The sequence below is a fragment of the Myotis brandtii genome, unplaced genomic scaffold (assembly GCF_000412655.1).
Source record: "Myotis brandtii unplaced genomic scaffold, ASM41265v1 scaffold217, whole genome shotgun sequence".
Taxonomy (NCBI): Eukaryota; Metazoa; Chordata; class Mammalia; order Chiroptera; family Vespertilionidae; genus Myotis; species Myotis brandtii.
The window spans coordinates 1,143,141-1,170,463 of record NW_005358137.1 but is presented as its reverse complement, the minus strand read 5'-3'; the positions used below and the strand labels follow the sequence as shown (position 1 = coordinate 1,170,463).

Here is a 27,323-nt window from a genome sequence, read left to right as displayed (position 1 = left end):
ACTGCTTAACCGCTTCAGGTAGAATGTCAGAAAAGATGTCTTAAGTCCTATATAAATTCCTTAAGTGTTTTAAAATGTTAAGTATCCTATATAATAAAAGGGTAATATGCAAATTGACCCTTACAGTAGGAAGACCGGTCGCTATGATGCGACCTGACCACCAGGGGGCAGACGCTCAACACAGGAACTGAAACCCTGGTGGTCAGTGCACTCCCACAGGGGGAGCTCCACTCAAGCCACAAGCTGGGCTGTTAGCTGCGAGCCCAGCAGCGGTGGCAGGAGCTGAGGGACCCCCACGAGTGCATGAATTTTTGTGCACCAGGCCTCTAGTATGAATCATAAAATTTTCTCTATAAGAACAGTTTGCATCGGTATGCTGATTTAGCATTAATTAGGGAATGTACAAGGAAAAGGTAGAGGAAAAATTAAACTTGATATTGAGTTTTCTGCTTTCTTTGTGAAGTGTGCTGGCACTCTCAAACTACAATTTTCTAAGGATAATTCTTAAAATGAACTGAATTAGAAGAAGGTGTTGTACATTCTATTCCTTTTCCATTGAGACTTGGCTAAAGTACTACAGTATTTTCTTCTTACAAATAGTTTTAAAGTGCTGCTTGTGGTACAAGTAAAACCACTGTTCAGTTTTCTTTCAAACATACTTAGCTTTTAAATTTATATTTATTTGTCCTTGCTGTGTTTATGAAGACAGGTGATGAAAATAATAGGTTATCTGCCAAGGAAGGGATCCATTATGCTACTCCTGGGTCAGAGCTGGTCTGGTGGATAGAACCTTATACTGGGTATGTCAGCATTTTTCCACCTGGAACAAATGGTTAAAAATACTTCTCCTGTTTATCGAATTAGATGAAACAATATAAATCAAAGCACAAATTTCTTAGCTCAGTAGCCTGCTGAGTCCTTAAGCTGTTCTGTTAACTCATTTCCTCCCTGACAGTGCTTCTGTCTTATCTCGGTTTTACTGCTTTCCCTCCCCTGATAAACTCTCCATTATTAATCACTTTTGTTTCTGGTGGTGGAAATTTGTCAAGGCCTGATTTGGATTGTTTCCCCTTTATGATTTCCAGTATTTTTATTTCTGTATTTTATTAAATAAAATTACTTTTATTATTTTTAATCCTCTACCTATAAGAATTTGAATTACATAAATCTGAAAAACTCGGGAATTTCCAAAATTTGGATGAAATGAAAGTTACTCTCTGGTTTTTGCTTAATGAGTTCCTGCCTTTACGAGGTTTATTCAAGTTGTGGCTTATATTATCACATTGGAAAAGTGCAGTTGAGTTGTGCTCTAGCTTCTTTTGTTATTTAGTTATTTCTAAAAACAATTCTTAGTATATATTTTTGGAAACAAATTAAAATACTAAAATCTCTTAATAAGTGAAAGGTTAACTCATTTTAGAAAAGAGTAAGTCTTCAAACTGTTCTCAAAGATCCAGTGGCAAAGAATGCTTTACTCTTTGAGATCATTAATAGTGTCCATTGTCCTTTCAGTAGGGACCTCCACACTTACTTTCAGATACTCCTTTTCTGTCTCCTAGTGGTTTGTACCATGTTAAGTATATAGATCACTCTGTTAAGTACGATTATGAGAAGAACTAAGGAAGATCTTCGAGATAGTTTTCCTATTAGCTTGGAAATATTTCTCCTTATTGAGCATGAATAAAGGAATTTTAAAAACAATTTTATTGAGGAATAATTGGCATACAGTGAAGTGCACATATGCACATATTTGCCAGATAAAAGGATCTGTTTTCCCAAGCATTAGTTTCAGCTGTCTTATTAAATCTCTTGTCACAACCATTGTCCTTCAGAAGAGATTATCCCTGTGGCCCTGGGATTATCTCTTCTCCCTGATAGCTTGTTACTTTGGCTGTCTCCTTCATTTTCTTAGTCTCAGCTCTTTTTGTGCATGACTGCAGATCTTCATCTTGAGCCCTCACCTGAATGTACTCTTTATTTCATTTCCAGCCCTGCTTGCCCAACATTCCCACCTCAAGTACATGTTGAAGCTCCTTTTGGTTCTTTCCCCCTGCTCTCACACACTGCTGCTGGGTGGTTCTTTCTGAATTGCATCTTTGATTGCGTTTACTTCCTTACTGACATCTTGAAGTAGCTTCACGTCATAGTCAGAACAAGCCCTTCACAACAATATCCCAGTTCGACCATCCTGTCTTACTGCCCACTCTGTTCACATACTTTGGCACTCCAATCCAGCCCTTCACAACTGGGGTCCCATCTGAGAATTGTCGGAGAACTTACAGCCTCTGTTGCATGTAATGAGTCAGTTTGTGTCCTGTGCCTTTAGAATGATACGAGTTATGTATCTTGGAAGAATTGAGGCTGTAGTCACTCAAAATCATTTTTGAGGGCTTACTTCTCTCCCAGATCCCTATTAAGAAGGCTGTGCCAATTAAACTGAACTACTCCTTGGTCCTGGGACCCCTTTCAATGTCTTTGTTCCATTATTTCCTCTGCCATCCTATAACCATAACCTTTTGGATGATGATGTTTTCCTTGGTCTCCTTACTCTACCCCCTTACACACATGCTATTATCCCACACTCACAAAGACTTGTGTGGGGGAGATGTGTGCACACACATGCTTTGACTCCGAGCCTGTTGTTGCCTTTTTCACTTTATTCCTTATAAAACTAATTAGACATTTCCTGTTTATTAGAAGAAGAGGCAAGCTCAATGCGTTTATACCTCCACTCCCACCATGAGACTATGTATGCCAGGAGTCCTCAAACTTTTTAAACAGGGGGCCAGTTCACTGTACCTCAGACCGTTGGAGGGCCGGACTATAGTTAAAAAAAAACTATGAACAAATTCCTATGCACACTGCACATATCTTATTTTGAAGTAAAAAAACAAAATGGGAACAAATACAATATTTGTATTTGCATGTGGCCCACGGGCCGTAGTTTGAGGACCCCTGATGTATGCAGTGGGCACTGTGAAAGTTGCTTGGGCTGACAAGTCCTGCTGACACAGAGATAACTGCTTTGAGATACTTTACTTATAAATCTTGCCTTATTACCAATTTTGTTTTTACTTTGTGTTTGCAAAGCACTAATGAGACCAAATACTTAACTACTGTTTTCTCTATCACTCTCTTAAACTTTTAACACTGCCTGTTCTGACTTGCCCTGCCTAAGCCACCTTGCCCAATAGAAAACATTTGCAATAAAGACAGTTAGTTACTAGTGAAAAGTGAGTTGTAAGAGGAACAGATAGAGTAAATGAAGCCCAGCTGTTCTTGAGCTCATGGCATTTTTATGATAAACGAAACTATTTTTGTGTACTTAAAATATAATTAAATCATACTGCAAGGAAAGTTTATAACAGATGGGTCCTAATTATTTATTTTTTAATACTTTAAAATTTTTTATTTATTTATTTTTTTTTTAGTTTCAGAGAGAAAAAGGAAAAGAGGGATAGAAACATTAATGATGAGAGAGAACCATTGATCAGCTGCCTCCTGCACACCTCCTACTGGGGATTGAGCCTCAACCCAGGCATGTGTCCTGACCGGAAATACAACCATGATCTCCTGGTTCACAGGTTGATGCTCAACCACTGACCCACACCGGCTAGGTGGGTCCTAATAATTTTAAGTGCCAGTATTTGAAGAGAAAAAAAATTAGTTATCTAAAATGTCAACCAGTGCCCTAGCTAGTTTGGCTCAGTGGGTGGAGCGTCGGCCTGTGGACTGAAGGGTCCCAGGTTCGATTCCGGCCAAGGGCACATGCCTGGGTTGCGGGGTTGATCCCCAGTAGGGGGCGTGCAGGAGGCAGCCAATCAATGATTCTTTCTTATCATTGATGTTTCTATCTCTCTCCCTTCCTCTCTGAAATCAATAAAGAAATATATAATACTTTTTAAAAAAATGTCAACCAGTGCCCTAGCTTGTTTGGCTCAGTGGATGGAGCATCAGCCTGCAGACTGAAGGGTCCCACATTCAATTCCAGTCGTGGGCACATGTCTGGGTTGCAAGCTTAATCCCCAGGTGGGGGGCGTGCAGGAGGCAGCTGATCAGTGATTCTCTCTCATCATTGATGTTTTTATCTCTCCCTCTCCTTTCCTCTCTGAAATCAGTAAAAATTTTTTATTGCGGACCAGTAGTTTTATTGCTAGCTTTACCCAGTGGCCAGATAAGTTTCTATTGAACGAGTACAAAAAAACGTTTTACATAAATGTTAAAGGAACACTTTAAAATTAAATACCCATTGCATTTTGAAGTTATTTACTACATGTTCTTACAAGCTAATATCTTCTTAAAGTATGATACTTTGTAAAACACTGTATAATTTGAAGCGAGAATTCTTGTGATCCGTCCGCAATGTGTTAAATCAGTCAATCAGTCAATCAATCAAATGTCAACCAATTCATTAAAACCTTTTAAACTGTAATTTGTAATCATTGGAGGAATTTTGGAAAATATTAAAAAACACAAAGAAAGAAAGAAGATGGTTGATTATGCAGAGAATATCACTGGTGACCCTTTGCTAAATATATGTCTAGTCCCTTGTAAATATATATTTTCCCGTGTCATTATTCTATTAGTAAAATGTTTAAAATACCAACTAAGTATTTTTAGGAAGAAGCATAGTTTCTATTATTCATGCACTTTTAAGTTTTACGGTTTTTTCACCTGATGAATACTAATGTTATAAGCATCCTTAAGTATAAATCAGACACACATCCAGGATCCCAGAGAGGCATTGCTTTGTCAGAAGGACAACTATTGTACTTACCAACCTTTGAATGGACTCATATACATACCACCAGAGAGGAAGTTTGACCCAGCTTATTATACTCAAAGTTGGACTGTGCAGCCTTATAAAATAATTCTTTGCATAATTTTCAAATGTGACTGTTTCATTATAAAACACCCATTAGTAGAGCAGAATACAAGGTTCAACTGGAAAGCTTAGTGTCATCCCTTCCCTCGCCACCCCCCCCCCCCAAATATTTGTGTATTTTTTTATTTTACAAACCAGAGGCCCGGTGCATGACATTCGTGCACTGGGGGTGGGGGAGAGGGGCACAGGGCCTCAGCCCGGCCTGCGCCCTCTGGCAGTGCAGGAGCCCTCAGGGGATGTCCAACTGACATCCCCCCTGGGGAGCGGGCCTAAGCTGGCAGTCGGACATCCTTAATGCTGCTGTGGAGATGGGAGAGGCTCCCGCCACCGCCTCTGTGCTTGCCAGCTGTGAGCCCTGCTCAGGGCTTCTGGCTGAGCATTGCTCCCCCTGTGGGAGCACACTGACCACCAGGGGGCAGCTCCTGCGTTGAGCGTCTGGCCCCTGGTGGTCAGTGCGCATCATAGTGACCGATCATTCCCCCGTTCGGTTGATTTGCATATTATCCTTTAATTATATAGGATGTTTCTGTTGATGTTCGTATCTTTTCCTATTGCAACAAGACCTGATTTTCCTTAAAATGCTAGAGGGAGAGTCTTTGCCAGGGACTGAACAAAATGGAAGATTTTTTTGAGTTGAGGCCATGTCTACTAAACATCTGTGATCACCCACAGTTAGCTAGAATTTCCCACAGAAAGTTACATGAAGGCTAAGAATTAGCAACAGTTTGGTGAGGAAGATATTTATTGACTAAAATAATTTTTGAAAACTTGTTAATTTTAGTTATTCTGTTTAAACATGAGAAGTATCTCAGTTTATATGGTGGTTAAATCAGGCTAATCACTAAATTGTGTATTGTTCTTTTCTAGTATTAATTTTAAAGACCCACAGTTTGCCGAAGATTACATTTTTAAAGCTGTAATGCTTCCGGGAGCAAGGTAACAACAATGCAGTTATAAAATATAAACTATCTAGATTTGTTTTTTTATGAACAGTGTTTATCCCTGTAACTCTTGTATTTTCAAATGGTCAGAAAACCAGCACCAGTACTGAAACCTGGTGACTGGGAAAAATCCAGCAATGGACGGCAGTGGAAGCCCCAGCTTGGCTTTAATCGGGACCGGCGGCCTGTCCACCTGGATCAGGCAGCATTCAGGACTTTGGGGTGAGTGTTAGGCTTCTGTCATTTGTATATTTTGCTTTTTCTGACCCAGCCACAAAGCACTAAGTCAGTATTTATGCCACAGATACTTTATGAGACTATTAAGTACAACTTTTTTGCAGATATTTTAATGACTTTCATCCTTCCCTGTTTTTCTTCTGTTTTTAAATTCACTGCTCTTTCTTTGGTTTATGTATTACTTTATGTGTTGTTTGAGAATTCCACTGTTTTCTCTTTTAAAATTTTGCTATTCTGATAGTTATTTCAAGAGACTAAAACAATTTTTTTATTTTTAAGAAAGTTTTAGCTGAATTAATGACAGGATCCCTTTAAAGTGTTAAGCAGGATGTGAATTACACAAAGCCACCGGTTTCCTAGATTTTTGCTTAACCATTATTTGAACAGCAGTGCCTCATTGTTGTTGAATTTTCATTTCTTTGTCTGTTAGATTGAGTCTCTCTTAACATGTCTACTGGTAACGTATTTCCTTTTCTGTGAATTTCTGATTTTTATACTGTGCCCTTATGAGCTATTTAATTGTCTTTTTCTTAGTTACTGAGGGAACTCCATATAGAGAGGGAGACCTTAAAACAATAACAGGTGACAAGATGGGATAAAAAGAACAACAGGCTGGGGGAAACATTAATGAGTTATTGTTTATGAATTAATGATAACTCATAAATAGATATTTTCAATACATTGGAAAACCTTAAGATTCAAAATATGATTTAGACATTAGGTCACCATCAGCATGTACTTAATACAATGAATAGTAAGGCACAATGAATGTGGCATAGTAAATGGTTAAGAGCATGATTTTAGATCCTAAATGTCTGGGCTCAAATGCTTTTTCTACCACTTGATATTTTTTTACAAGTTACTGAACCAGTCTATGCCTTTGTTACCTATATGTAAAATGGGAATAATAATTATACCTACTTTATAAAGTTGTAGTGAGGATTAAGCTAATGTTTAGCAAATGCTTAGAATAGATCTCAACACTGGAAATGTTAGCTGTTGTGGTTGATTGTTTTAGAAGCCTTTATTCCTAATAATAGAAGAAATGCAAATTTAAAATACTATTTTTTTTAAATATAGACTTTTATTAATTTCAGAGAGGGAGGGAGGGGAAGTGAGAGATAGAAACATCAATGATGAGAGGGAATCATTCATCGGCTGCTTTTTTAAGTCCCACACGGGGGATTGAGCCTGCAACCCAGGCATGTGCCCTGACTGGGAATCGAGCCACGACCACCTGGTTCATAGGTCGATGCTCAATCACTGAGTCATGCTGGCTGGGCTAAAATATTCTTAAGATATCTTTTTGCATTATTTCAACTGTTTTCTAAAGCAACATAGAAGTACCTCTAAGTAGAGTACTGAGTTCTGAAGATGCTCTTAACTTAGATACAAGTTTCTAATTTTTGGAATTTATCCTGAGAAAATAATTGTAGAGGAGCATAAAGTTACATGCCTAATTACCTCCAGAGCCTTGTTATCTGTAATGCTAGTACTAAATGAGAGGAATGGTTTAGTAAAATATGAGACATGAACATTGGAAAGTATTCTGTAGCCATATTTATTTATTTATTTATGTATGTATGTATGTATGTATGTATGTATGTATGTTTGAGTTCTGAACACTATGAAAGATATAGGGAAATGTTTGATATATTAAATTGGAAAAGAAAAAAGCATGATATAGAGTAGAGTAGTGTATACTGTCGGCCCTCTGTATCCACAGGTTTCATATTCATGGATTCAACCAACTTGGGATCAAAAATATTGTGGGGGTTAAGCTCCCAAAATTCCAAAAGCAAAACTTGAATTTGCCCCATGTTAAGTACTACACCTGAGTCCATGTGAATGAAGTGATCATAGGCATACCCTGGTATAGCTTATATGGAAATACAGGCTATGTACAGATATTAGACCATTTTATATAAGGGACTCCTTGGATTTTGGTGTCCCCAAGTGGTCCTAGTCCCAATCCCCCAGGTACGAAGAGACAACTGTACACTGATAGAGCACAATTGAAATACAATGCAAAAAAAGAATAAACTAATTTTTGCTTACAGTAATTAATAAATGTTTAAATGATTATCCATTAAGAATCTTGGTGGGGCAAATGAACATCTGCTGTCACATTAATATCAGCTACTATTTTGAACTTGGTTAATAATCTTTTAAATTTGTGTTATCTTAATTAGATTTTATCGTAAAGAGATGGCAACTAGCACTTGTTTAATTTGTGTCCGCTGTGATGTGATGGATATCTCTGGATATAATTTTTTATTCTGGTTGGGTGGGTTCTTTTACAGCCATGTCATGCCAAGAGGCTCAGGAACTGGCATTTACAGCAATGCTGCGCCACCGCCTGTAAATTATCAGGGAAACTTATACAGGCCGCTGTTGAGAGGACAAGCCCAGATTCCAAAACTTATGTCAAGTAAGTTTTTACTAGTTGGTTATTTTACATGCTAAATTGAATATTACACAAAGGTTGGTTGCTAAATCTTCATTGCTAAAAAAAAGATTCATTGTATCCATGCAGAAATAGTGGTCTTAAAAATATACAAAAAACATACAATTTAGAAGGATTATAAGAGAATACTTCATGTAGTCTTAAGATATTTTTACTGTATATAAATAGTTAATTGAATGTATGAGTTGGATTTCTTATTTTCGTGTATAAATCTTCTTTTGAGTGAGCATATGCAAAAAGATAGTGGATGCATTGCTGTTTATTAATACAAGTAGTGAGGCAAATTACATCACATGCAATAGATATGTAATTAACAACCATTTAATTGAAAGAAACCAGTGTCCCTTTCTTGAACAAATTGTATCTCAGAACCACCAAATATGAAGTTAGACATTGCTTTGGTAGGACTATGCCTTTAATACTGTGGTTCTGAGAAGACTTTGGTTTTTTCCTGACCCCTTATAACTTGTTTCGAGGACAGAAGTTCAGAAATGGTAACCATGAAATAATTACATGGCATTTGGATTGCAGTGGAATAGGGACAAAATAGTTAAATGTTAGGCTTCATAAATTTTGCATTAATTTTAAATTGTATCCCCATTTAATGTTATTTTTGAGCTCCGTGGCTATGTGCTGCCTTATCAAGAAAGTCTTAAGTCATGTGTCGTTTTCAAAACCACTTTCTTCATGAAGCCCTTTCTTCTTCATTCCTGGTTGTCTACTTGCTACCTAACCAGATATCATCAACCTCTGAGCCACACTGGCCAGGCCTAGGTTGCTTTTATAACTTGGCTATTGTAAACAGTGTTACAATGAACTTAAGAGTACATATGTCTATTCAAATTACTTTCATTTTAATCAGATAAATACCCAGAAGTGGAATTGCTGGGTCATACAGTAGCTCTATTTTTAATATTTTGAGGAATCATCATACTGTTTTCCATAGTGGCTATTCTAGTTTACAATCCCACCAACAGTGCACAATGATTCCCTTTTCTCCACATCCTCATCAACACTTGTTATTTGTTGTCTTTTTTATATCTCATTCTGACAGGTGTGAGGTGATACTTCATTGTAGTTTTAATTTTCATTTCCCTGACTATTTGTGATTTGAGCATCTTTAATTTTTTTTAATTTAAATTCTTTATTGTTGAAAGTATTACATATGTCTCCTTTTCCCCCCATTGACCTCTCCCTGGCCGCTCCCATCCCCCAGCACATATTTGAGCATCTTTTAATGTGCCTGTTGACCATGTCTATGTCTTCTTTGAAGAAATGTCTATTGTTTGGTTTTTGATGTAAAATTGATGAGTTCTTTATATATTTGGGGTATTAACCCCTTATAGGATAAATCATTTTTTGCAAATTTCATTTCTCATTCAGTAGATCTCCTTTTAGTTTTGTTGATGGTTTCCTTCACTGTGTAAAAGCGTTTTAGTTTGATGTTATCTCATTTGTTTATTTTTGCTTTTGTTGCCTTTGCCTGAGGAGACATCCAAAAAAATATTGCTAAGACTGATGTCAGAAAGTTTTCTGCCTTTGGTTTCTTCTAGGAGTTTTATGGTTTCATGTCTTATATTTAAGTCTTTAATCCATTTTGTGTTCATTTTTGTACAAGGTATAAGGAATTGATTTAGTTTGATTTTTTTTTTTTTTTGCATCTATCTGTCCAGTATTTCCACCACCGTTTAAGAGGCTGTCTTTATCTCATTGTATTTTCTTGCCTCTGTTGTCTCATGCTATAGTCTTAATATCTTTTTAATGACTATAGACTTTAAAATCAATTCCTGGTATTAGTAATGTGTACTGTTCCTTTTTTCTTCTTGAATAGTGTTGTGAGGGCCTATTTAACATTGTTGGTTTCATTTTTTGTGTTTTTTTTTCATTGAACTAACTTTTAGCTTTGTGGGCATTCCCCTCCCCCCGATTGTATGTTGGTTTTCTATTAATTTCTGCTTTTGTCTTCCTTATTCCCTACTAGTTTCTTTGGAATTAAATTGCTATTCTTTTTTTGATTTTTGGAGATGGAAACTTAACGTAATTTATTTGCAGTCTTTCATATCTAATATATATGCACTTGAGTGCTATGAATTTCACTTTAGCTTCATGTCATATATATTCCTTTTATTTTGTGTCATATAGTCATTGTCATTCAGTTCATAATATTCCTGATTTCCACTTTCAGAATTATATACACAATAGAGGCCTGGCACATGAAATTTGTGCACAGGTACAGTCCCTAGGCCTGGCCTGCGATCAGGGCCATCTTCCCTGGCTGCCAGCAGCCAGCCCCGCCCCCCACCACCATCCACCCCCTGTTCCCGGTTCGTCATTAGGGATTGGAGCCTGCTGGCTTGGGGGGAGGGACTGAGATGTTGGCCATTCCCGACTGGCGGGGCGGGGCCCTTGGCCTGGTGCCACCCGCATCCACCGCCACCCACCCCCGGTTCCCCTTTCGCCATCGGGTGATCGGAGCCTGCCAGCCAGGGGGAGAGACCGAGAGCTTAGCCGTTCCCGCCCACTTGCCGGCCACGTCCCCCGCCGCCACCCAGCTCCAGTTCCCCATTTTCCATTCCCTATCGAGCAATTGGAGCCTGCTGCTCGGGGAAGGACCGAGAGGTTGGCCGGGGCCTGCGGGCTGGGGGCAGCTCCTGTGTTGAGCGTCTGCCCCCTGGTGGTCAGCGGGTGTCATAGCGACCGGTTGTTCCGCCGTTCGGTCGATTTGCATATTACCCTTTTATTATATAGGATGGATTATTTAGGAGTATATTGCTTAAATTTTAAGCATATATGCTTCTAATAATATTTTTAACGTGTTTTTTTGTGTGTTTTTTTTTTTTACTTAAATGTAAACTATACAAATAGTATTGCTGGATGAAAAGTTATGTTGAATTTCTGAACTTTTGGTTAATATCACCACATTAATCTCCAGATAAGAGCATACTCATTTATATTTCCTGTAGCAATAGATGACAATTTCTAATATCCTAACTCCCACCAATATCAGGTGTTATCATTTTTTAAAAGTTCTTGCTAATTTGATAAGCAAGGAAGAATATCTTCATTTTAAAGTATGATTTTTTTTTTAAATTGCTGCTTTGATCACATTTTTACTAATCAGTTTTTCTTTCATAAATTGCCTGTTCTTATTAATTTGTGTGCAAGTTTTTCTCTGTATTTGTAGGAGCATTTAAAGTCTCATTTTAAGCAGAAGAGTGCAGTTAAATATCCTTTCTAGAACCACAATTCTATTGGTTATGGAAGATACTTGATGGTGGTTCTAATTAGGGAGAGATAATTAATGAAGGTCAGAAGTTGTCTGTGGCCAAGTGGATTCAGAGTGGAGAAGGAACCTGAAGGGTTGGATAATTGAATGTGATAAGTGAGGGAGAGAGAAGTTTCAAATGAGGCTCATGTGTGCACTGTGGATACCTGAGTGACTAATGAGGCCTTTAACAGAATTTGGAAACCCAGGAGGGTGAAGAAATACAAAAAAATATGATGAATCTGATTTTTGTAGAGGTTAAAGTCATCTGCTAGAAGTTAAATTTGTGTCCATTACTTGCTCAAGAGAGAAGATGAGTGGGGAGAAAATTGGGAATTATCTGCATATAAACCAGAAATATAAAAGTTCAAGAAAGATGTCTGGCTGGTGTGGCTCAGTAGTTGAGCATCAACCTATGAACCAGGAGGTCATGGTTCAATTCCCGGTCAAGGCACATGCCCAGGTTGCGGGCTCGATTCTCCTTGTGGGGCATGCAGGAGGCAGCCAATCAGGGATTCTCTCTCATCATTGATCTCTCTCCTGTTCTCTCTGAAATCAACAAAATATATTTTAAAAAGTAGTTCAAGAAAGATTTAGATAGATCAATGAAGTTTAATTGCCCTCGGTTATAAGAGAACCTAGAAAAACTTGGGGTTGTGAGGTTGAACTTCCTAGAAGGTAAGGATGTCATACATATCACAGATTATTCCCTGATAACCTTTGTAGGAGATGTGTTGGATAAATAATTGGCCTAATCTGGAATGGTCATTGCTGGATAGTAAATGGTCACAGTTGAATGATATGCCCAGACAAATGACTGCTTTCAAGAAAGGAAATTCCATGTTCTGTGATTTCCCCTCCTTCTCCCCCAATACTCTTTATGCATAGTTCAGCATATGATTTGACTTTTGTTTTCTTTACTGTCTTTAAGACTTTTCTGGCATATTTTTTCATGGTCTATTGTGACCTCTAGATTTCATATTTATGCAGACAGAACTATCTGTCCTTCAGTCCATCTATCTCTTCATCCATACCTCTCTGTCTTTATCTTATTTTAATTTTTATCTGATCCCTTATATTTATGATTTGTTGAATACTCAATCTTCTAGGGTAGTATTACCATTTTAAAAAGAGCAGTGATTTCAAATATTTTAACCAAGATCTTTTTTTCTTCTCCCTATGAATCCCTGTTTGTCAAGATGCTTACTACCAAAGTGTAGTTAAGCATGTGTTAAGTATACTTATTTTCCCTTTCTGTCTTCATTAGATATCTATATATATAAAAGCCTAATATGCAAAGTGTCCCCTTGGGAGTTAAACTGACTGGGAGTTCGATCACTTGCAATGATGTGCACCGACCACCAGGGGCGGCGTGGAACAAAGGACGGCCACAGCTGGCAGCCAGGGAAGGGAGGCCCTGGCCGGCAGCCGATAGGGACCCTACCTGTGCACAAATTTCGTGCACTGGGCCTCTAGTGTGTAATAATGTTAATTCTAAACTTTCAAAACGTTGAAAGTTTTAAAATCCCTAATTCTGTCTTCTTGAAAAACCCTAAGCCTCTGAGCCTCCTGATTGAGGAGGTGGTTCTCCTTTGGTCCTTCTGAAATAAAATAACATGAAGAAGCATCTCAGCCAGCAAGTGCGTGTGAAACTTGGAGTAGCATAGTGTAGTGGGAGTGATTAAGAGAGCTTATCCTGTAGCTTTCACTCTGTCTCCTAATAGCCTGTGATCTCAAGCAGGTTTTTGTCTGTAATCCTGTTTCCTCATTTCTTAAATGATGCAGAAAATACCCATCTCACAGAATATTCACAATAACTGTGTACGTTATTAAGCACTTGAAGCAGTACCTGGTACATAATAAGTACTATGAAAATATTAAATGATTTTTTTAAGTCTGATTTCTTTTTATATAATTTTGAACTTTAAAATTTGGTCAGAAAGAATTTCAGTGAAATTAACATTTAAACCATTTTATCAGTCTTGTAAAATGTTTTTAGTATAGCTGTCTTTTAAATATATATATTTTTATTGATTTCAGAGAGGAAGGGAGGAGAGAGAGATTAGAAACATCAATGATTAGAGAGTCATTGATTGGCTGCCTCCTACAGGCTCCCTATTGGAGATCAAGCCCCACCATCCGGTCATGTGCCCTGACTGGGAATTGAACCATGACCTCCTGGTTCATAGGTTGACTCTCAGCCCCTGAGCCAAGCAAGCTGGTCGGGTGCTATTTTCTTTAATTACACACAAGAAGGGCCATTTGGTCGTACTGCCAACTCTGTCAAGTGTCTGCTGGAGGTGTTTTTTACTATTGGTCTTTGATTTGTGTTTGATGTGTAGTTTTTGGCTGATGAGTAATTGTCCGGTTTTTGATAATTTCTTGGAGTGAAGTGCAACCCTGAGTACTCAGTAAGTATGAATAGAGCATTTTTGTTTCTACAACCCGAAGAACCTAATATATCACTTCTCTTAATTTCAGACTGTAAACTTGTCAATTAGCCCCATTTGAAATGTGATTTTTGATTAGGGCAATCAGTAAATATGGAATTTTTCTGCGATTGCCATGCTGATTAGGTAAATTGCCACTTGAGCTATTGGCGAAGTCTTGGTTTGTGTGGTCTTAGAAGCTCTAGAAAAGGGATACGTTTTTAAAGACCAAAGGAAAAATTAACTGTCATTTTTCTTCTCTCGCCTATACCTTTCTGAAGTTCAATTCACTATCTCAGAATTTTTTTCTCTCCCTCTCAAATGTATCTTTCTCATAGAGCTATGCAAATGAATGATAGTAAGTTTTTTACCTTGTACTTACTACTTATGGACTAGGAAATGTTTCTTCTTCATAAATACTTAAGGGTTGTATATGTTTTGCTCAGGACCACATGAGGAGATTTGTTTAAAGGTAGCCTTGAAGTTTATCTTTGATTCTTTTTATTTTTTTGGATTGAAAGCAAGAGATGTTTTAATAATTCTGTGACACAGTTTTTAAAGTCTTGCAAAATATATTTAGGTTTTAATAAAGAACTATATTTCTTGCATGTACTGAATCTATTTATATGAAAAACAAAATTGTTCTGGAAGTGAGAAATAATAAAAGCAAAATAGAGGGGGAAGTACCTGGCATACCAGGTAGAAGTGATGGACTGAGAATTTGTGCCATATTTCTGGGCACTTAATAGGTGTACTAGAGGCCCGTTGCATGAATTGCACGGGTGGGGTCCCCTCGGCCTGGCTGGCAAATGAGGCCTATTGGAGGGCTGCCTTAGTGCTGCTGAGTAGGCGAGAGAAGCTCCCACCACCACCACTGTACTGGCAGCAGTCAGCCTGGCTTGTGGCTGAGCAGAGCTCCCCCTGTGGGAGCGCACTGACCACCAGGAGGCAGTTCCTGCATTGAGCGTCTGTCCCCTGGTGGTCAGTATGCGTCATAGTGACTGGTCAACCAGTCGTTCGGTCATAACGGTCATTTAAGGCTTTTATGTAGGTCCTCACACTTTTTAAACAGGGGGCCAGTTTACTGTCCCTCAGACCGTTGGAGGGCCGAACTATAGTTTAAAAAAAAACTGAACAAATTCCTATGCACACTGCACATATCTTATTTTGAAGTAAAAAAACAAAACGGGAACAAATACAATATTTGTATTTGCATGTGGCCCGCGGGCCGTAGTTTGAGGACCCCTGATATAGATAGATAGGTAGACTATTGAAAGGCTTCTTCTTTTACCCGGTTGGCATGGCTCAGTGGTTGAGCATCGACCTATGAACCAGGAGATCATGGTTCCATTCCCAGGCTGTGGGCTCGATACCCCATCTGGGGCATGCAGGAGGCAGCCGATCAATGATTCTCTCTTTTTATCTCTCCTTCTCCCTTCCTCTCTGAAATCAATAAAAATATATATATTTTTAAAAAAGGTTTCCCCCTTTAAAAAAAAAAAGCATTTATATTTAATGAACTTTACATTCCACTTCCACTTATAAATATTGGCGTGCTTAACCTAACATGTAGCATATTTGAATCTAATGAATATGTTTTTCTGATGGTGGTAACATTCCCTCTACTTCTACTGTTCCTAGGAAAAAATATACAAGCTTTTTTTTTTATCTTCATTCAGTTTTAAATTTATGTAATTGAGATCCTGTATGGGAGTTTCTGTAAGTACCATGGAGATTATGTATTCTTTAGCAATACCATTTATAAAGAAACACCCTGGAACCAGAATCAAGGAATTAAGTCTTAACGGTAAAGGGGGCATGTTTTCACACTGACCACAGTGATTCTGGCACATGTGAAGTACAGCACTAGACGGGAGTCTGAATGAAATTCACTGTATTTCTTAACTTTTGTTATTTCAGCTAATCTTATATATGTAACACACTAAAAATACTTCCTAACTAATTTTCACTAACCTAATTTTTGTACAATTTTGAATAGACCAAAGAACTTCAAGTTTAACAAAGTAATTATCAGAAAAAATAGCCCAAATGTTGATTTTATTTTCAGTAAATTGCTTTCTCATACATAGTTAACTCATTGAAAAGGGTATAATGTGTTAAGGTAAATATGTCTTGAGTTTTTCCATAGAAATAAACCACATAGATAAAATTATGGTTGTCTTCTAGGTTTTACCTTTTCTAATTATGATTTAATCATAGTGTACAGTCTGTAATAGTGACTTGGAAGTTATTCTGGACCTAGACTAGTGATCCTTCTTGCCGTGTTTTGTGTGGGTTCTGTGGTGATTAACTTCCTGAGTTCCCATTCAGGTTTTGAATATAAAGTGACCACTGTGAAACCTCCTCAGCATTGCTTCTCAGTTTGACTGCTACTAGTTTGGTTTTTAAGACATTCAAAAGGGACTTAATTCAAATTAACTGGAGATGCCACCTCTCTTTCAGTTTAGAATAGGATTCTTCTTGGAAATAATGATGATGAAGGCTTTTCCGTTCCTTTCCAAGAGAGACATATGGTGGGTTTGGCTCCGTGGACCTAGGGCCAGCAGGTTATGGGGCTGCAGATGCTGCTTGTCACGGCTGCTCCCCCAGGTGTAGCTTGTCCATTTAGGACACTTGTTTCAGGCTAGCATTGTCAGGGAGCTGAGGTAGGAGGAAGCCCGGGGCAGAAATAGCCAGTTGTCTCACACTGGAATTATTGTGAGCAGCCAGGTACTTTACTTTGTTCCATATTCTCCTTTGCAGGGGCTTTTTAAAACACAATTTCACTTTTCTTTCTTTTTTTGTTTTAAGTAAACCCAGATTGCATTTGCAGGTGGGGGTTCTAAATCTAAAGAAAGATAAGATTTCATTTATTCTTTCCTTCAAGAAAGTCATTTTGAAAAGCATGTTTCTAGTTTGTGTTTCCATTAAACTGTGAGCCTGAATACATTACGGTAAGCCTTGTTGCCCTTGGGTCTCAAGAGTCTGGAGGAGGTTACTGTCCTTACAAGTGAACTCATTAGACAACTCCTGGAACCAGCTGTTTTAATTAGGTCACACACAGACCCTGCTGAAGGGTGCCGAGGTGACTGCAAGACTGGAGACCAGAGTGGCGGTTGGTTGATACCAACCTACTGAGCTACTAACCTCTCCTGCTGACCAGTGTTATGGAGTGTTCCTTTAATCCCACTTATGTTGAGGAGAGTAGCCATTTAATTGTTTCTTATAGCTAGATGTTGCTAGTTCAGTTTGGTGTTAGGGGAAGAGGTTTGACTGTCAGAAAACAATGGAAAAGTGGGTGGTCCCTTTGTTAACGCTTCTTTCTGGCCCATGCTAGAGAGATTGTGTGCTCTCCGCTCTATGTTATGATAGCTAGGTAAGTCAGGGTTCCTTTTCAGTTTACACATTTACGAGGCAAATTTCAGGATTTCTATTAAAGTTACTATACATTAAATTTGTATTTGTGGGGGGAAACCTAATCCATTCCTTTAGCATAGCATTTAAAATATAAATGTAAAAAATACATGTATATCTTTACACACACATACATAGCAAGAGAGAGAAATGTGTGAATTTAATGACCAAAGTTAGTAAAACTGTGTTTTGTTACTGAAGGGAAAATAACAAAATGAATTTACTGACCCTGTTTAGTATCTTTTTACATTTCCAGTCTGTGTAAATATGCTAGTTTATTTAGTTTATATTGTCTCAGATTTTCTCAAGAGTTAATTATAAAATATGTGGGTAGCTAAATAGTGATTACTTATTTAAAAAAAAAACAACAACACAAAAAACTGTTTAACTCTTCCCTGTTTATTTTTCAGATATGAGGCCCCAGGATTCCTGGCGAGGGCCTCCTCCCCTCTTCCAGCAGCAAAGATTTGACAGGTAATAATAAAGCAACATCACTTTTAAATATTTTTTCGCTTCAACATGTGAGGTTTCTGTTTTGAAATATACTTTCTTCCCCTAAACAGTTTCTCTTGTGCCTGTTCTTTAGGAAAATAGATGGTTAACACATTGAAGTAAAAGGCTCATGTTTATATACTTTCCTACTTTTCTTGGTCCTTGGCCTTTATTTTATTGAAGCTTTTGAGGTGCCCTGGAAAATGCAACACAGAGAGCTTAAAATTGTATTAGGTTTTGGTAAGGCTAAACAAATTTCTTTTTAGAAGGGTTGTGCAGCTTAATGAGGCATAACTAATGGTGTTCCACTTTTATCATTTCTGGGCTGGTAATGCAGCACAGTACAGACCAACCATTGATTCTTGCTGCAAACCTCTTGAAGTCCTAATCAGCTTCTTTGGTACAACTTTTTCAGGGCTGACAAGCCTATTGTAGGGCAGTGTCACTGTAGGTCAGTAGTTATTAGTTGCCACTGAAAACAGTTTCTTTAACTACTTAAGACTGAACTGAATTAAACGCAGAAGGGACTCAGAAGAGGATTATGGGATCTGCAGTCTAATAAGTACCATGGACTAGGAAGAATGTGACATGGTTTAATAACAAGGGATGTTTGACATGTGTTTTTTCATTGATAAGTTGTGTGCTTCTAAGTCAGGTGGTCTCTACATGACAAGACAACTAGGCATGTTATGAATAATTAACAGCTGTAGGGTAATTATATTAACAGCTATAGTATAATTTTTAAAAGGACAGTTTTAAAATTTATCATTTCATGCTGGTGTGCTGCCTCAGTGCTAAAACGAATTAAGCTCTGTCATAGTAAGGCTTCCTTCTTTGCCTTCCTAATTCTAATCTGTTTTGTTTCCCTTTCCATTAGCGTTTTAGCAGTCTGATCTGTTCACATCTAAAATGAAAAGTGTTTTGTTATGAACAGGGTTATAAATGCTGCACCCCTTTTAAGAAAACTAAAGACTAAAAGACTCTAAAACTTCATTATTTTCTTCAAAAAGATAAATCATGTTATTCAATTGTTTATTAATAGTATCAACTACTTATTGCAAGCTGCATTTTAAATTTAAGACAACTGATAATACCTGTATTTGTTTTGTTTTCAATATAATTGCTCAAAGCACACTGGATGTACTATTTCAATATCCTCAGAGTTGTACCATTTCCAAACAAATTAAATGAGTAAAGGGTAAATTTTTTCTAAATTACATAGTAGCATATAAGAGCTGATCTCTTTTTAAATAACTGTTTTTCTGAATTACTTTTGTCAAGTTTGATTTTAAGACTTGGTTTCCTAACTTTGTTTCTTTCCTCTTTCTCATATTATTAATAATTGCTAACATTTATCATCTGCTTACAAAAATGTCAGCACTGTGCTAATATGCTCTTAAAAACATGCCTTCATTTATTCCTCCTAGCAACCCTTTAAAGATGCTGTTATTTTTATAGAGGAGGAAAAGAATGAATTCACACAGAAGTTCAGTAGCTTACTTAAGGTCTTCCTTCTGTACCGTTCTTTACTAAAAAATTTTTCACTTGAACAAAGTTCATCAGAATACTTACTCCGAGCATATTACAGTAAAACCATAGGAACTTCAAAGGATGTAAAGGATCTCCTTCCACTTCTGAGGCATACTTCCTTCCCCAGTAGCTTTTCTTTCTTCTACACATTAAACATTTTCCTCAGGTTATTACCATTGTCTTGGTGTCCATCATATTTTTTGTTTTTTCTGTCCTAGCCAAGTATTGGTATTATCCTTACTAACTTTGTGAACTCAGCAGATTAAGGACAAGTTTTGTGGGGCATTTTTGGTTTAGCTTTAGTCAGAAACTTAAAACCAGGCCTTAAAACAAAACTTTGATATGAGCATAATACAGTTCTGTTTTGTCTTAAACCATGGTCATTTAGGAAATACATCATTTATTCATAAAGAGAGTTTGGATTCAGTCATCCTAAAAACTTCATTAGCTTATTAGCAAATACAGTCTATCACTCATTGTGGTAGCACTTGTCATTCTCATCCTTCCAACCTTAGGAGACAGAGGGGAAAGTATAAACTCATAGTCACTTTGACTTTGCTAAGATGTCACAAGTAGTAAACAGTAGAAATTCTTACTAGAACAAGGTACTGATCCTTAGTTCAGTGCTTTTCCATTGCACTATTTTGAATGTTTGCTTGAGAACCCTATGGAAAAGAAAATTTTCAGTGTACATATTTTTCTAAACTACACTCTTTTAAATTATTTCCTACTTTGAGATAGTATTTATAATTCATATATTCATTTCACTGAAAAATACAACAGGAACACACACACACCCCTTGCCTCCCCACACAAAAACAACCTAATGATACACGCAGAGATGTCCAGCATTCTGCATCACTTGAGTTCCGCTCCATTATTTATGTTCTTGCCAATGGAGGCTTGTCTTTTCTAGCCATATTTAAAGTGGCCATTTAGTCTTTTACTTACGGGTGTTAAGTTTAGTTAGTCATGGAAAAGCTTTAAAAACTCTGATTGCCATTTGTATAAATTAAAAACATCCAAATTGGAGTCATTACTTCACATTGCCAGCTACTTTGCAAAGCAGTAATTAGGTACTTAAGAATATTGTTGCCATCTCTGATGTGAAATTGTTGCCTCAATCAGTAGCTAGTAATTTTTAAAAGTTAAAGTATGTTAGCCTCAACACTTCTATCTCATATTTAATACGTATTTTCCAAGGCAAATTTCAGTTTGTATTTATCAATTAATATAATTAGTATAGAAATATGATAAAGCTTGTGGAAAATAAAAACCTTCCTGCCAGTAAAGGGCAAAAACAAAGAACATGCATGCCTCTGTGCCCCTCTTACCTTGTTCATTCTGTTTAACTTTAATTAAATTATTTTATAAAACTTATCTTTGTCAACATTTTAATTAGTAATTCCAAACAAAAAGAACTTTGTTTTTAAACTGTGCTTTGTTCTTAACCTATTTTTAAAACAAAATAATATAAAATTACATTTATATAATGTTATGTGATTCTTACTAACAGATTTACCTGTAACTCAGTTGAGTGATTTTTATCATTGTAAAACTAAGAACAATTGATTACAGTTACTACAATGTGTGAGTTGCATTTTTGGTGTGTGTGTTTTGCATTAATGGCCCAGTTTTGATGAGCCTCTTTGGTCACAACAGAAACCTTACCCCCTCACTCCTGCAGAGACCAGAAGAGACCATTCCTGTCTCTGCACACGGAGCTATTACTACTAAACAGATGAAGCATCCTTGCTAAAATACATTTGTGTTCATAATGAACCCAAAAAATAATTAAAGGCCCTGAGTATATGCATATTCTTTCTGAAAAGTAGATTTATTTTATTTGGATTCACTTACAGCAAGAGCCCTGGTTTCAACACTAACTGTCAAGAATAGCATTGACCTTTTTAGAGTTCTTCAGAGAGCTGTTCTTTAAGCTATCACACAAAAATAATCATCTTTGGTGTTTTAAAAAAAATAAGGCAAGTCCAAGTGAAGGGAGGAGATTGGGGGGTAGAGAGGATTGATTTAGGCTTGAATAGCTGTGAGAAGAATGCATTATCCAATGAGCCCAACTTTGGGCTTTTTCCCCTAAGACCCAGGAGGTAAAATTCATATGCTGATACAGTTATAAGCTTATTCCAGGTTGTCAGTGCTTTAGCAAGTTTAAAGTTTATTGTAATTCCTCCTAACATCTTTAATGGTCCCAAAGCTTCTAATGTTAAAATATACTGGAGAATTTTGCTTTTTGTTTATTTTTTATTTTGCTTTTGTTCTATAAAATTGAAGTTGAGGAAAATGTCTCAAGGCGAAAGTTTTGTTTTAAATTGTGATTGCCTTTGGAAAGATGTCTTTGCTACATTGTGTATTAATTTAAATTATGATTTCATACATCATACCTGTTGCTTTGTATCTGCAAAGTTAAAATAGGCACTTGAAGACAATTAAAACATTTCTTTTGACTAGTAATCTGGGCCGGCAAACTGGGTTATAAAAGCTGTTGAATTTGTGTTCCCATGTAAACTGTACACCAAATGCCAGTCAGCCCATGCCAATTAGTGCTCATGTTGCTAGGTCACCGTGGTCAATTGAGAGCTGCATCAATAGAACTTGAAAAGGTTTCCTCCCGATCAGACCTTCTGACATATTGAGCAGAATAATGGATGGGAAAAAACAGCCAAGTCCCCTACCCTGGATTCAAAATACTCAGCAGTAAGAATTCATTTGCAACCTGCAATTAACTAGAAAGAATGGACTCCAAGAATGAGTCTGGACATTTTTAAAAATAAAGCCTCATTCTCCTGTCTTGTACATGTTTACTCTTTGGATAGCATCTTAAATGTAGCCAACTTGGAGATCTTGGTCCAAATCTTTACATGACTAAAAAGGAAATTTCACAATTGTAAATGAACAGAATTTTTTTTTAAGTCAGGCCTTTCTGAATCACTTAAGTTTTAAACACTCTTTAATAAATGCTGATACTTTATGAAACATTAGTCTATACTGGATATGGGGGATACAAAGGCCACTTTGATACCATATATCCCATATGACAAATGCAGCAAAAGTGGGTTGCAAAAATGATACATGCTTGACTTGTAATGCACACATGATGCTTTTCCACAGAGGTGTTGGGGCTGAACCTCTACTGCCATGGAACCGGATGCTCCAGACCCAAAATGCAGGCTTTCAGCCAAACCAGTACCAGATGCTAGCCGGGCCTGGCGGGTATCCACCCAGACGCGATGATCGTGGAGGGAGACAGGTGATATGGCGTGGGCTGTGGGACGAAAAACATACTGTGTACTTAGCCATGCCTCTCAGGACTCCATATTTTCTTGAAAACATTTCTGGATAAGATATTGATAGATTAGCTTAGCTCAGTGGTTCTCAACCTTCCTAATGCCGTGTCCCTTTAATACAGTTCCTCATGTTGTGGTGACCCCCAACCATAAAATTATTTTCGTTGCTACTTCATCACTGTAATTTTGCTACTGTTATGAATCGTAATGTAAACATCTGATATGCAGGATGTATTTTCATTGTTACAAATTGAACATAATTAAAGCATAGTGATTAATCACAAAAACAATATGTAATTATATATTAAATATGTGTTTTCCGATGGTCTTAGGCGACCCCTGTGAAAGGGTTGTTCGACCCCCAAAGGGGTCACAATCCACAGGTTGAGAACCGCTGGCTTAGCTGAACTTGGGTCCCTCATTAAAAATGTATATAAGGCAAGTATCTGCCTCACTAAGTAAATTATACCTTGAAGATGCTGAACAGTTTTCCAGAGCAAAAGCTCTTTTAATCATAGCAATCAGTGACCTTTAACACAAATGTGGTCAGTTACCAGAAACCTTGTTTATCCTTTAAGGATATTGCTTTTTGTTTTACTACAAATTAAGTCTCTCATAATAAATGATAATTTCCTAGAAAAATGAAAGCAGGAATCTATCTTTTCAACTGTATATTTATCTTAGAAAATCTTATGTCTTGATGTATCTGTTATCTCTCCTCATGGAAAAAATCTCTCCTTCATAAAAAAAATGTTCCACATATTTTTCTACCAAATGTAAACAGCTATACATTGAATGAGTATAATAATTCCTAGATACCTTTAGTAGATGTAAGCTTCATTTTATTTGTTCCCCAGCCATTTGATACCCTGTCCAGTATTTACATGCTCTGTCATCAAATTCTTTTCTTTTTTTGTCATCAAATTCTTGCCAGATAACAGGCTCAGAGTGTTGTGGCTCAGAGTGTGTGCTGTTTGTGGAGTTTGGCACCTTTGGTGATGCAAAGTGATTTCAAATTGCTTACCTGGTGTTGCCTACAGGCCTTTTGCAATGCTTCGAATATTAATTTTATAACTCTAGGTCTTACTATGTGTCCCCTTATTCTGATAGCTAAGAAAAGTCTTTTTTACACTGTTTCTTAGTGTCTCTGTTCACTTTACAAGAAAACAATCATCTTAATTGTCTTTTGAGAGAATTTTGTTAGCTTATTAGACTCAGTTTGTAGAATTTTACTTTGAAAACCTCTAAATACCATATCATAGATTGAGACTAGATAATCTAAATAATGAGTATTATTGAAACAAGGACATACTTACAACTAGAAGATATCTTAGAGAATGTCTAGTCCACTCACCTCATTTTCCCAGTCAGAAACTGAAACCCTAAACACTTGCAGTTTGGCAGCAAAGCTGGGAACTTCTGAACCCAGTTCATTTCTTTCCTGCCTCCTTCGGAGGAGGAGATCTCCCTTTTAAGGAGCTCTCTGCTATTACAGGAGGTGGAATTCTTATTCACTTAGGACAGGGGTGGGGAACCTTTCTTCTGCCAAGGGCCATTTGGATATTTATAACATCATTCTCAGGCCATACAGAATTATCAACTTAAAAACTAGCCTGCTATATTTGGTCAAACATTTAATTAACTCACCCCTAATGCCCTGGCAGGGCCAGACCAAATGATTTTGCGAGCCCTATGTGGTCCTCGGGCCAGACGTTCCCTACCCCTGACAGGAGATCAAAACCACTTGGTGAATTTATAAATCTTTTAGTATCTCCTTTTTCTCAGTATCTTTCTCACTGATTTTTATTTAAAAAACAATTTTTGAAGCACTATTAAATTATAGTGAAATTTAGATGACTACAAGACCTTAGCCTACAGTGTGTCTTTCAAGGGTCTACAGAAATATTATTTGCAAGCATACCTAGGAGATATTAGGAATGTTCCTAGTAATTATGTAATAACCTAATATGTTACTTAGTGCTCTACTATTTATAGCTTTAAAAAAAAATCAAAGCCACACTAAAATTCATAGGTATTTAGGCCTTAACTGACTTCTTACCTTGGTTAAGCAAATTGACTTTCCTAGTGTAAATCTATCTAAAGATGAAGCTTACATCTACTACCTGACCACAATATGGCCTGCTGGGGGTGGTAGGGAAAATTGAGAACTTAAAGGGTTTTACACAAACACTTAACTCTGTATAGTTCATTTGTGTAGATTGTAAGGAATTTTTAAATTGCTTGATAAGGTTTGTTTGGTTAGTTGTCAGTAATAGCATTTGTGCTATTACTAATGTCCCACTTTGCAACAAGCTTGGTATAAATGAAGACCTTCTATGTGATAGACCTTTAAGACATATTTACCTTCTTTATGGTATATTTTTCCATATAGCTGGAAAATTAATTTTTTTGCAGGGGTGTTAATCCAGAAAATAAACTCTTTCTTTTGCTTATTTTCAGGGATATCCCAGAGAAGGAAGGAAGTACCCTTTGCCACCACCCTCAGGAAGATACAATTGGAATTAGGCTTTTGTAAAGCTTTCCCAAATCCTTTCATCATTCTACAGTTTTATGCTATTTGTGGAAAGATTTCTTTCTCAAGTAGTAGTTTTTAAGAAAACTGCAGTACTTTGTGTATTTCTTTTAACTGTATATTTCTACTGATCTGATCTCACTGTTTTATGTTGCTTTCCAAAGATGTGTGTTGCATAATACAGTGGATCTGAATTTATTATTGCTTGTAAAACATTTTGATGGAATAGGAATACTGGTTTTTCATTATGGTTAAAAATCAAACCAGCTGTGGATTTCAAAACACAGTGAATTCTAGATCATCTAAGATCCATGCTGATTTTTAATGCACAAGAATTAGGTGTGAACTCTTAAGCTGGAACCCTCAGCCAACTAGAGTATATATTGTTCAGTATTTCTTTGGAAACATTTCATTAATGTACTTGTCTTACGGAAATTTCTGGACTTTAGTAAAAACAAACAAAATTTTAAAATTCTGGTTTCTTGTGTTCTTATTCTTTTAGAGTATTTCAACTTTGAAAATCTTGGCCAAGCATGTTGGTTTTTCTAAAATTAGTTTTTCAGAAAACAGTTCATTTCTACCAATTAGATGTCAAAAGAAAATCAGTTAAGAATAGATGTTAACATGATATGCTCAGCAAGACCACCCAGCCAACGCATGTTAGTATGTCTGTCAGCTTCTGATTTTGCTAACTATAAAATCTTTGTGAGAATAAGTTATTTACATTTTACAAATTTCATGTAGACTCCTGTATCAATTTTAAGGACTTTAAAAATTTTAAGAAAAGTTGGAAAGTGAGAAGTTTAATTTATAGGTAAATAGTGTATGCTCCTTAGCATATTTTTTTGGCGTTACTTCATAATAGATTCCAATTTGTACTCATTTTTTTTCCTTGCTACCAAGCACACTATAATTCCTTAAATTAATGCTTGGAGTTTACATACAACACTTCCATATGCGTTTTAATTTGATCACCACAACAAATTCAGATACATTATAAAGATTCTTGCTGCTTTGTTTCCTTCTTTCCATTCTAGCCTAAGGTTGTAAAATAAGATTTCTCTTTGACCTGCTGACTTAGGATATTTTTGCTTTAATATTCAACTAAAGCACAGTTGTTAATCTTATTCTATGTGTTAAAAATCTCACCTTCATCTTAAATAAGAAGGTATTTTGAAGCTATTGGGTTCATTGCTGGTGATGGGTGAATAGAGCAGGATCCTTTACTATTGAGACAAAGTTTCTCAACTGGGAATTAACACAACCATTATGTATTCCCTTCACAATACATTAAAATGATAGTAATGCCTTCCATTAAATTTCTCTTCCAGATATTAAAAACATATAGCCACTTAAATCAAGCATTGCATATTCCAAAGGAGCTTATATAAATGTCTTATTGTGTATATCTTCATAGGTACCCAAAGCTCACACACTTCTACAGAACCTGTATTTTCTCCAACCTTCAGTTTTGGTTTAGTTTAGCATTGTTTCAAGCTATCGTGTGTGTCTGTAAAATAATTCTGTTTGGACTTGGCTTTTCCACAATTATATGTAACTATTCAAAACAAATTAAATTTTAAAATTAATATGTATAGTGTCCTTTTGAAGACGCCTAAGCAAAAAGCCTGATGGAAAAGTTGAGGCTGGATTCCCCCTAACAGGTGGAGTGCCCTGAAGGACATCTGCCAATAGCTGAACCCTCACTTTCAGCCTCCCCCATTCCTTCACCCTGGCTTCCTTCTCTTCTTATTCTACCTCCATCTCTCCCCAACTTGTCCCCATCTTTGAGTGTTTCAGAAAATGTCCTGTTACTTCAACAAGC

At 36.9% G+C, this 27,323-nt stretch overlaps 1 protein-coding gene across 2 annotated transcripts in view; it reads left to right on the top strand.

Moving 5' to 3' along the window:
- XRN2 (5'-3' exoribonuclease 2) overlaps positions 1-27,087 on the top strand; it is a 67,899-nt gene extending 40,812 nt beyond the window's left edge. For both annotated transcript variants that reach the window (XM_014539475.1, XM_014539474.1), the window contains 6 exons: positions 5,753-5,821; positions 5,917-6,048; positions 8,367-8,494; positions 18,049-18,112; positions 22,790-22,928; positions 25,426-27,087. In XM_014539475.1, coding sequence (XP_014394961.1) covers positions 5,753-5,821; positions 5,917-6,048; positions 8,367-8,494; positions 18,049-18,112; positions 22,790-22,928; positions 25,426-25,491 — 598 coding nt within the window. In that variant the 3' untranslated portion in view covers positions 25,492-27,087. The remainder of the gene's footprint in view (positions 1-5,752; positions 5,822-5,916; positions 6,049-8,366; positions 8,495-18,048; positions 18,113-22,789; positions 22,929-25,425) is intronic.
- The last annotated feature ends 236 nt before the right edge of the window (positions 27,088-27,323 follow it).